The sequence below is a fragment of the Lutjanus erythropterus genome, chromosome 8, assembly GCF_056507025.1.
Source record: "Lutjanus erythropterus isolate fLutEry1 chromosome 8, fLutEry1.hap2, whole genome shotgun sequence".
NCBI lineage: Eukaryota > Metazoa > Chordata > Actinopteri > Lutjaniformes > Lutjanidae > Lutjanus > Lutjanus erythropterus.
Window position 1 is genome coordinate 25,020,827 of NC_139324.1, and position 12,222 is coordinate 25,033,048.

Below are 12,222 nucleotides of genomic sequence, written 5' to 3' on the forward strand. Positions count from 1 at the left end.
AAAGTATGCTCAGTCCCATCATTAGATTCATGATAAGAGAGTTGACGTTTGGTGCACTTTGCTTGCAGAGGTCAGCTGAGTCTTGCACGGGATTAAGATCCTATAGTTGAAGAAATTTCCCCCCAACCAATATGTATGCAGCAGACACGTCCACCGCTTCCAGATACAGAGGAGGTCATGGCCGCTGCAGCTTGGACGGAGATCTGAGAGAGCGGGTGGACATTTGAAGCAGATTTATTTGGGAAACAAAGCATCAAGGGCTTTCATTATTCAGGACTACAGAGAGGGCATTCATTGAGTTTGTACAATGGCTTTCTAATCCATACGCACCTTCTCTGACAAGGCACAAAGTCAATTGTATGGCAAGCTTGTAGCCTGCTGCCAGGGATTAACAACTCCCTGAGGAATACAGTTAGTATTGACCCGCTGTTTGAACGTCTGCTCTCTGCTGCTGCCCCCTGCTGGTCTGCACACAAGGTGATTGCAGCTCTCCACACACAACAGATACTTTCTGCTGCTCCTGTGCATTTGGGAGTAAAGGTTTAGCTCCTGTATAGTATCTGTAGCACTCAATAATGAAATCAATAATATCAGGTGTGTATCCCATAACAGCTCTGAGTCAAAGTGGATTTATTTCATCATCATGATACAGATTTTGTGTGGGATCTTTGTTGAACTTTGTAAGGAAATTATCTTTTGGGTTGTTCTTTCAGGGAGGTCAGCCTTCAGGTTAGGGATTATCACTTGACCTGTGTGGGATTCAGTGTTTTACTTAAAGACGTGTTACCGAACCCTGATTTTTGATTTAAAGGAAGGTGTGTCTGCTTATTAGGCCTCACGGGGACCCTGATAACTTGGTTAATGGAGCGTATGTCTCATGTACCGAGGCTGTGAGTCCTCTTTAGTGGCTGTAGGTTTGAATCCCACATGTGGCCCTTTGCTGCACGTTGTCACCCCAGTCTTTCTCCCCCTTTCCTGTCCTCACTTCAGCTGTTTTGTCAAATTAAAGGCATAAGAACCCCCCTTCCAAAACAGTGTGAAAAATAAGTAGATTTCATGGTTGTTGCAAAGAAAACAAGCCATGAGATTCTTTAATTAACACCATTATGCCTACATGCACTTAAAGGTCCAGTGTGTAAGATTTACAGGGATTTATTGGCAGAATAGGGCAGAAACAGAATATGATATTCATAACAGTGTTTTCATTAGTGTATAATGACTTAAAGATAAAAATGGTTGTGTTTTTGTTACCTCAGAAAGAGCCACTGATATCTACAGAGGGCTCAGGTTCTCCATGCACCACGATGTTTCTACAGTAACCCTGAACAGACAAACCAAACTCTATCTAGATTTTTTTTTACGTTTTGGAATGATAATTGATATATATCAGCCATAATGATATCTAATGTGAGAGACTATTTTAATGCATTTAATTTGAATTCTTAGACAAAATGCTCTGTAAACATATCTTAGACTGCCTTATCCTCAGGTGATATGATTTGAGCTAAAACACAAAAATTTGAAATTGTTGGTTATCTTATTGGTATTGGTCATGAGAAGTAGATAATGATTATAGTCGTATCAGCTGAAAAACATCCACATCATCCATTCCCAGTAGTCACAAAATCATCAAAAAATCAAACTCAGATTCAAGGTGAGGACAAAGAAACGTTCACTCTTCAGCAGACGATGTGAAAACGGCCTTCTGGTGTCGAACTCTGCACAAACATCCTGCATAATGAAGGTCAAATACCCGAGTGAGTCAACAGCAAAATACATTTTTGAGTGAAGTTAAAAATCTGGAAATAAAACTGCAGTGGCAGCCATGTCAATGTCACTGCGGTTTAGAGCTGCTTTTATTGAACAATTGAAAGGATAGCAGCTGTTTTTTGTACCTTTTTTTTTTCATCAAATTCATGAAGGACATAAAATTGAAGAATTACATAAAATGGAAAAAAGTACTGCTGTATTGTCCTCAATCAGACACAGTGGAAAGAAGGATAAACAGATGTTATATCTTTTTATGTACTAAATCATTATGGCCCTCATTAAGTTTTTTTTTTTTTAAATAATCCTGTAGGATATCGTATTTTTCATCATTCTAAACAATACACAGCTCCACCAAGAAGTGATTTTTTGTTTTACAATTAATAGATATCCAATCTTAAATTTCATTCTATACTTCTCTCACCTTTTTAGAAAACCAGAAGGAATGAAAAGAAGATTTTATTGTATTTCCCTTTGTGATGATCTGTGGTGTGGTGTGCTGTTAGTGGGATATTTTTTCTTTATTGTGTTGGCTTCTTTAAAGGGACAGCTTATCCCAAAATTAAAAAATACATGTTTTTCCTCTGGCCTGTAGTGCCAGATCTAGATAGTTTTGGTGTGAGTTGGAGAGTGAGTTTTGGAGATATCAGCAGTAGAGATGTCTGCCTTTTGTCTAATGTATCGGGACTAAATGGCATTTAGTCTTTACTTTCCTTCTGCTGTAGAATCCACCAGAACTACTTTTTCTTTTCACCAGAGAAAAACTTGCAGCTCACTCCAAAACAATCTAGATAGCACTACAAATAAGAGGAAAATATCTATTTCTGATTCTGGAACAACCTCTCCCTTTAAAATTGAGATCATTGTTCCATTTGTCATACAACTTTTGCAGTGACTTGTTTCAGATCTTCCTTCAGCGGCATGTTAGCGGCATATTCTGCCAGTTAATTGGTTATTTTTTTCCCACGTCAGGCCCTCAAGGTGTTCTGGCACTAATTCATAGAAACATTCTTGGTTTGTCCATGCAAATTTATTCCGAAGGTCTGTAAACAATTAAACTTTATTATGCATTATTATATCTGATAAATATTTGATTTCCCTCGTACTCCAAGTTCCCCAGTTGGGTTTTTAGTTGGCCAACAAAGTTTTCTTAAACCTGTAATAAAATAACTCATCCTCAACCAGTCCTCCCTCAACAGCGCCTGCTGCAGAGGATGGGTGTGGATGCACAGTGTCGAATTACACACAAATTACAGACCTGCTCAACAGGCCCCTCTCCTGCTGCCTCTGCACCTTCACTGGTGGAGACCCACCCACCCGCTACATTCAACCAGCCTGTTTCCTGCATGGCAAACACTTTTTGTCTGAGAGGAAATGACATCACAGCACCAATAAGAGACCTGCCACAAATACACTGAGCACAGATGAGGACCAAACGTCTCTCAGATGGGTTTTGGACACACTGAAGCCTCTATTGCAAAAAAAAAAGGCAAAACAATCAGGCCATAAAGCAGCCTTTTGGAGCAGCCACTGTGAGGTATGTCTGCTGGACACGAAGAGACTCCGCGAGACTCAACATGTCAAAGTGGGAATGTTGTTTTTTTCTCAAACCCTTTGATGAGTGGTGAGTAGCTGCTGGCAGTGTGTGCTCACACTGCAGCTGGACTTGATTTACCGCTTTACACACAAACATGTCATTTAAATGCATGTTTTTGTTATTTGAAAGTGTGATACCGACTGTTGTTTTTAATGTCTGCTCCTAGATGTCGAATCCGACTGGTCTCCACTTCATGATGCTGCCTTTAATGGACGTGTCCTCACTCTGCAGAGACTCATTGCACAGGTAAAGTTACAATATGCATGAAGAGATAATTATAACATACAGTTAAGAAAAGTTTTGCTGTCTGAAAATCATCTTATGTGGAAAAACCCATAGGTGCGAAATAATGAAGTACAGATACTTAGGTACTGTACTTAATAAGATTTTTCAGGTATCTGTACTTTACTTGAGTAGCCTAATTATTTTTCTGACAATTTCTTATTTTTGCTCCCCACATTTTAACACAAATATTACTTTCTACTCTATATTTTCAAAACAAACTTTAGTTTTAAATGCATCTGGGGGGAATAATTGATCATTTTTATTAGGGCATTGTGTACACCGTTTCTCCATTCAAGACTGAATTGATGGAACAATAATAAATACAAAAGAGGATTCCTTGGTGTGTCCATCAGTGCATATCAGGCAAGACAGACATGACAAGATGAAAACAATGTTTAAAAAAAGGTGACAAACTGATACTTAGCAAGACGAAATCAACATAAAACACGTAACAAGATGAAAATGGCTTGTAACACAAAACAAGAAGAAGATTACATGTAAGAGGATGAAAACAATGCAAAAGATGTAACAAGATGAAAATGACATAAGAAGACAAAAGTTATGTATTAGTAAGCAAGTAACAAGACTGCACTTGTCATTTTGTTGTAGATAGTTCATTTTGAAGCAAATCTCCTAATTCTCCTAATTGAATCTATATGTTGTGTGTGTTGTTCACAGGGGACATGTGTAAATCTGAATACTCTGGACCAGGTTTCTCCCCTCCATGGAGCGAGCAGGCAAGGCCACGTGGCCTGCTCCAAGCTTCTGATGGAAAACGGGGCAAATGTCAGTAAGGCGTCATTGTCTCTAGTCTAGTTAGGAGGAAAACATATCAATTATTGCTGGATTTAACTTTGTGCTGCTGCATGTTTATAACAGATTTACCAGACACACATACGAGCGAGCACGCAGACACATCCGTGCATGCACAATTACACATTAACAAAGAGAAATCTGCGGGTACAAAGTCAAACCACCACAGTGCACTGTAGGTTTGACAGCAGATTTGCAGTAAACACGGTGTTGTATAAATATAATCAGTGGAGAATTTGTTTTGCTACATTAAAGGTTCTTATTACTGTTTCTTTTTAAATTATGATCACTTCACTGACACCTGCTCAGGGTTGGGTCAGATTATTTTGAAATGCAGTCACATGTAGTTATTCAATACAAATTACATGGCATTTAGTGCAATTAGTAACAGAATCCATTAGATAACAAAAAAATATATAATCTAATCTGAATACTTTTGGATTACTTTTGGAAAATGTTGCACCTTACACTAAAAAACATGGTTGCAGCCACAAAAATCGTGAGTTCCACAAATATTATTTTTTCTCTTTAAATATCTCAAAACATTTTCAATGCAAATACATTAATTTAAATGTTTTGAGATGCAACGAATGCAAACTACAGGTGAACTGTGTGTATTCTGCAATATGTTGGATGCTGTTTCTTTTGTGTAAGTTTTTGTTGCTGCTGGGGTTTTTTTTTTTATCAAAGGCAATAAGGAGTCTTGTAGCACAAGAAGAGCACTTAAACTCAAAATGTTCATCCTTTTCATTGTAAATAAAAAGGAATAAAAACTACATTATCCATAATAATCATCATTTTTAAAAAACAACTTTTGTCAAATGTGCTTTTTATGAGTTAAATGAGTACATTGGAACTCATTAATAATTTATAAAGTGTTTATAACCTAATTGATAACCTAATTATAAAGTGTTTATGAATCATTTATCAAAAATAGTGTAGTAAAGAGTACAAGTTTGCTTTTGCAGAAGTACAGAGTGGCATGGAAAGGAAATATTGCAGGAGAGTACAAGTAGCATACCTTGAAATTATACTTGAATACTGTACTTCTGTAAATGAATGTGAAATTCATGCTGTTTTACATAAAGTCATAGAAAGGATCTTTTGGTCTCACTAACATGAATGTTCATGACTTGTGTAAATGCAGGTCCATTTTATGAGTTAATAGAGCATTAACTGTCATTAAAAACAGTTCCAGAGTTTTAAAAGTGCAGCATATTAAAGATGTTATCAAATAAACTGACAATGTAACTATAATCTAATTGCAGATTTTAGTACTTATTTTTTGTAATCTGATTGTGTAATAGGGCTGCAACTGATGATTATTTTCAATCTGTCAATTATTTTTTCAATTAATCGATTATTAGTTGATTGTTTTAAAATATCAGAAAAAGTGTTTCCCACAGCCTGTAATGATGTCCTCAAATGTCTTGTTTTACTCACAACGCAACGATATTCAGTTTACTCGTAGAGTAAAGGAACAAAAAAAATTCACATTTAAGAAGTTGAAATCAGAGAATTTGGACTTTTTTTCTTAACCGATTAATTATCGATTAATCAATTAATTGCTGAAGTTCTATGATTTAATCCTGATTAGATGTAATCTGTTGCCACCCACTTGCTCACCTGATGTACTCACCATATAAATATCATAACTTTTGCCTGATTTGTTTATTGTTATGACTTTTGTAGAGACGTTCTGGTGCATTGTGTCAAAAATATCTGTGCCCATGTCAGGTGAACAGTTCAACAGTGGACGGACAGACGCCCCTGTCTGAAGCGTGCGCCCGGGGCCATGTGTCCTGCGTATCGCTGCTCCTTCGACACGGAGCGTCGCCCTCAGGGAGCAGCCAGTCCAGCTCTCCAATCCACAGGGCTGCAGCAGAAGGTCAGAGGTCACATTCCAATCTGTATACACAGATAATCCATGCTGAACCTGTACTGTCAGTCAATAGAAAATGTACAAAGAGTGCCAAAGCGTCAGAAAAGCACATCTGAGTGACGTATAATCAAGCCCATTAAAAATAGTCAGCGTTGGTGCAGTCTACAAAGTAAAACGATGCATATTCTGTGCAAGTGCAAGCAGATTTCAAAGCTCATCCCGTCAGGTGCATCACGTCTCATTGTGATGATTCTGGTAACCCTGTCCAGGTCACCCAGAGTGCATTGAGCATCTTGTTCTGTACGGTGCAGATGTGGATCAGTACATCGACCAATCAGGCGCCCCCCTCCATGTTGCCTGCTCCAATCGGCACCTGAGTACTGTGAGGAAACTGCTTCAACTTGGTGAGAATAACTTTTAACCTCTCCTATAAATGTGTGTGTGCTTTTGGCTGAGGAGGAGTTGCTGACCTTAATAACATCAGTAACATCACTCCGTTGGATAACACACTGTAAATTTATTTGTCTTTGACTTCTTGGCAAACAAATGTAATTAATTTATCTTTGTGCATAACATGTAAACCAAATAAAACACAACATGTCTCCTTATTTGGTGCAGTAACAATAATATTTTATGGCCATTTCTGCATCCTGACACCTTCATAAAAGCTCAGAAAAGTATTTAAAGGAAAACAGTTTGTTAATTTTGCAATGGTTGTTATTATTTTCACACATACAGCAGTGAAGTCTATAAAACCCCAGTTAATGAGGGAGTAAAGCCAGTGTAGCCAAGGACTAAATAATGTCATTACTTAAAGACCAAAACAACTTGTTTCTGGTGTTGGAAGAAGTATTCATGTCATTTATATAATGAAAATTATTATATGCCTCTTATTAAATACTTGATTCTGATTGGTCAGTGATGACATTTCTGATCATCGACTGTGGTGGAGCAATAGAATCATGTTAAAAGTAATATTTTGTGACCAACCATTGATTTTTTTGTGTGTGTGTGTAAAAAGCAGGATAATGTACAAAGAGCACCAGAAGTAAATATATTCATAATGCACAAAGGCCCCTTTCAGAGTATTGTAGCATTTTATATATTAGAGTATTAGAGTTTTATTGTTGATGCAATAAATGTAAGGTGAAATTTAATATTGAGCCATTTAATACTGCATTAATACACAGCAGTGGAATGTAACTAATGCATTTACTCATGTACTGTACTTGTAATAATAACACAATTTTTGGTAGTTATGCTTACACATACACTCGAGTATTTCCATTTTATGATACTCTATAATTCCATTCCACAGTAATTCATTGGAAAATTAAGTACTTTTTACTCTGCCGCATTTATTTGACATCTATAGATATTTAGTTGGGGCTACTTTACAGATGAATAAATTGCATAAATAAACAAAGCATCTTCATTGCTGTTGATGATAGTTAAAATTAGCTCCACCTTCCATGCATCAGTAATACTACAGCATAAAACTAGCAGGGGCCATACATTATGAGTAATTTTATTTGTAATACTTTTATGTATATTTTCCTGATAATATTCGCATATTTACATTACAGTGCATTTACAGTACATTTAACTTAAAGTGACATTTTAAATGCAGGACTTTAAGCTGTAGAGAACAGCACATGCTGGATTTTGGGGGTAGATGCCAATATTAGGAAGCAAAACCCCCGGTACACCCATACTGCCAGATGCTCTACAGTATTTTATAGTTTAACAATAAACTTTATAGTCCACAATAGTATTTTTTCTAATAATGCTGACTACTGCTCTAAAAATACAAGTATCTCAAAATGATGCCTAAATACAGTTGTTGTGTGAATGCACTGTTTGCCTTTGTGCTCTCAAAGCAAAGTGAAATATTTTTTTTATTAGAATATTCATCACATGAATAAATTCAGTTTAGAAGAAATGTCCCAAAGTCTTTTATGTGAGCAGTGAAGAGGATAAATGGTGTTCTGTGTTGTAGAAGAAGACAAGCTTTAAGTGAGCTGACAGACTGTGAGGACATCAGACCTCATTAGTCTCTGCTCTCCTGCAGGTGCCAGTGTGAACAGCTGTGTGTCTGGTGACAGTGTGTCTGGAGACTCGCCGCTGCATATCGCCGCTCGTCTGTCCAGCCCTGAGATGGTGTCTGTCCTGCTCGACCACGGGGCCGACCGTTTCCTCAGGAACTCCGAGGGCAAACAGCCGCTGGACCTCGCAGCTCCCAGCAGCCCGGTGGAGAGGCTGCTGAGACAGGCAGGAGGTATTCAACCCAAACTAACCAAGTAGCCTCACTCTGGGGGGTTTTCATGGCCTTTTTACGTTAATGAAAACATTTCTCTATCATCCGGCTCCTGCCCAGGAGTGTCTCCTCTGATGCAGCTGTGCCGACTGCACATCAGGAAAACTGTGGGCAAGCAGAGGCTGGATGGGATTTACGACCTTCACCTTCCCACAGAAGTCAAACAGTATCTGCTCTACCAATCAGACCCAGGAGGAGATCCAACACTCTGAGAAACTCATCATTTCACTGCTCTGTCAGCAGGGGGCGATCTTGCTTTATCTTAGTCGTGAAAAGACTGCATCATGGTTCATGATTGTGATGGTAATTAACTGTTATTCCCCTTTGTGACACTCCTCTGTAAACAAACTGATTCTCAAGATCAATCTGGACTTCTAAGTGAAGTCTTGGAGCAAGTTCTTAGAATTAAATATGAATAAACAATAACATGGGAATTATTTAAAATGTGAATATGGGCTCATAAGGTTTATTGAATGTTGCTAAATTAATGTTAAACGAAGTTTAATAAAGTGAAACAATATTTTTCAAATTACACAAGTATCCACATGCAGCTTATATTGTGTGTTGCTGTTTTTGATACTGCTGTATTATATTTTTCTGCTTTAGATCAACATTACATTAAACTCTAGAGCTGCAATGATCAATTAATCGATCAAAAAGGAAAGCAGTTGCCAAAAATTCAGATCAATTGATGGTTTTCCAAGCAAAAAATGTCAAACATTTTGGTTCTATCTCTTTAAACGTGAGGAATTGCTTCTTTTGTTCGTGATTTATGATAGTAAAAAGAGTCTTAGGGACTGTTGGTGGTTACTATCCACAGGACATACAGTGTGCAGGTTTAAGACACGCACCGTATGATTTGCCCACAGATTATGTTTGAAAAGAGGCAAAAACTCAGTAGAGTGCAGATCTCTGACAGGCAACCCAGAAATAATATTTAGATGTATCCCCTTTGTGATCACCAACATTTTGTTAAGTAACTATAATGTACTTACATATTTTGTAATGGATGGACTGTAATGGATTATAATTGCATTTACTTTGTAATTTAATCTCATATAACTAATTACATATTAGTAGTTATTCTCCAGCACTGCTAGTATCCTATTAGACATCTGAGTCATAACTCTGTCTGAGTTATGGCCAAAAACATGTTTTCTCAGGTCACAGTGACCTTTGACCGCCAAAATCTATTCAGTTCATCCTTGACTTCAAGTGGACGTTTGTGCCAAATTTTAAAAAACTTCTTCCAAGTGTTCCTGAGATATTGCATTCAGATATTACATGGATGTGAGGCCACTGTGGTCATTTGTGCCAACTTTGAATCAAAACATAAACCCTCTGGCCCTGGCTGTTGCTGATGTGGAGGCACTAAAAAAAAGGTTTTTAAAGTTTTTTAAAAAAAAAATTGTGAATCTCAGCGGTCCTTCTGCACACAGCTGTGAAAATGAATAAAGAAAATTAGGCTGATCATGCAGAAGTATGCAAGATTAGCTGCAGGAAAGCTGCAGGTCCATTGATCATGCACATGTACACACACATGCAAGTGATCACATAATCCCATCCAGGCTTACAAGTGGTGTAAGTATATAGAAATTTTCATTCTATTAAAACTCCAAACAATCTGATGTTCTGGGTTTGCTGTTGACAGAGTGTGTGTTGAACAGTTGTTTTCCAAGAGACTGAAAAGTATATTTAAAAAACAAAAGACATACACAGCACAAGGATCATACGAAACAAACAATCCCCTAACAAACACCAAATGCATGCACAATGCTTTCAAAGTGACGCTTCATTATATGACTGAACACATCATAACCCAGTTTTCCATGAGGATACAGACCTTTGTCTGAGAAATGGAGCTTTGCAGATGTTAAATGAAGAATCGGGCATTTATTAGCTTCTAATTATCTTGTGGTCCCTTATTACTTATAAAAACCTGAGGAAGAGAACATATTTATTTCTGTTAATTCAGATGATAAAAACCAAACAATACACTGTTTTATTTAGGTCACTAGTTTTTTCCATTGCCCTAATCTAGTATTCATGATGATTTCATGGTAATTATCTGTTTATCCACTGCCTGCAGCAGGAGGAACATGGATTGCAAAACAGATCCATCTTTTCTTCTGGATTCTCTCAATAGTTTTGTCCACACAAGTCACACAAACATTGCATATGAGTGAGCCATCTTTCGGTGATGTTTCCAAAGCTCCCAGCAGCCTGTCAGCTGTCACCATCCTTACCCAAAACTCTTCGAGGGCTCGCTGACCCTCTGACCTCTGTGTGTTCTGTGCTTACAGCCAATCAGTGGGACTGACAGATCCCATGAGGAGGAGCGAGAGCAGAAAACAGGTTTAGGATGGAAGGCAGGGAAAACAGTGAAGATGGAGTTCAGTAGGTCATTTACAGAGACGATTAAAAGGGCAGTGTGTGGGACGCTCAGAAATAAAAGTGCTAACTAGATCCATATATGATTCTTTGGCTTGTTCTTCATTGAAGAAGCCTCTTTGGTTCCTGGTAGAAAGGTTCCACATGGAACTCTTTCAGACGATTCTTCCAAGAATGCAAGAACCATCAATGAAAGGTTCTACCCAGGACCCCCTATGATAGGCCTCTTCTACCAACACTGAACCAGCCTCATTCTGGTTCAAGCGTTCCGAGCATTTCCACAAAAAATAAAATGGTTCAGAACCTGAAAAGTTGGTACCCAGCTGGAACATGGTTCCACACGAAACGAATGGAAAGAATGGGTCATAAGATAGTAAAAAGGTTCCAAGAATCTTGAACAAAACTTGTTCAAGAACCAGAGCTAAATCGGTGGAAAAGTGCCCTATATGAGAGGTCCTGCAGAGAACCCTTCTATGGTGTCATGATCCCACCCAGAAGCCTCTCTGTGGGTTCCATCCAGAACATTTCCAGCATCTAAGGGTGTAAACAAGAACACACCCATGGTGTTCTACCAAGATCTCTTTTATATTCAAAGGATTTCATCAAAATCTTTTAACACTCTGTTTTTTAATAATCCTTGAAGAAATGATGAATTCCAACAAGAGTTCCTTGGACAAAAAGGGTTGAGGCCCTTGATAAACCCTTTCTTCAAAAAAGGGTTCTTCTAAAGCAAATGGTGCGGAGTTGAAACCCAGTCCTTCAGGGAGAACTCTTTGGAACCCTTAAATTCTAAGCAGTTCAACATCAACATCCTCTTAATGGTGACAAAAGCACCAGTTCTTATTAAATGCACCACTCATTAACTTCACCATCAATCCACCCCGTCCCAATTTGCCACTTGAACTAAATCATTGTACCCTCAAACATCACACGGGTGCCCGAGGCCAGCCACACATTGAACCGTGTTTCGATTTAACTGGTGTTTAATGTTAAATCAATACAGTGGAGGAGCCTCCGACTCCTCACATACAGTATTGAGTGAATGAGAATGAAATACGGACAATCAGGTGAGACGTCTGTCTGGTAATCAGTGTCAAATGACTGCCCAAATAATTTCCCACTACAGCCGTCCCGGCAGTGGTTGGACTCAGGCTGTCGAGGAGCAGGTGC

At 38.2% G+C, this 12,222-nt stretch overlaps 1 protein-coding gene across 2 annotated transcripts; it reads left to right on the forward strand.

The window, feature by feature from the left end:
* Positions 1-2,977: 2,977 nt before the first annotated feature.
* Positions 2,978-9,201, forward strand: LOC146322891 (ankyrin repeat and SOCS box protein 9-like). 2 transcript variants are annotated; one of them, XM_084725011.1, is made up of 6 exons: positions 2,978-3,391; positions 3,531-3,610; positions 4,328-4,435; positions 6,200-6,350; positions 6,614-6,748; positions 8,416-8,860. In XM_084725011.1, exons 1-6 carry the CDS (start codon positions 3,307-3,309, stop codon positions 8,646-8,648), a joined length of 792 nt encoding a protein of 263 aa, XP_084581137.1. In that variant the 5' UTR covers positions 2,978-3,306; the 3' UTR covers positions 8,649-8,860. The 2 variants fall into 2 exon arrangements, with proteins under 2 accessions (XP_084581137.1, XP_084581136.1); XM_084725010.1 differs by lacking the exons at positions 2,978-3,391; positions 3,531-3,610 and having other exon boundaries at positions 4,305-4,435; positions 8,416-8,622; positions 8,722-9,201.
* The last annotated feature ends 3,021 nt before the right edge of the window (positions 9,202-12,222 follow it).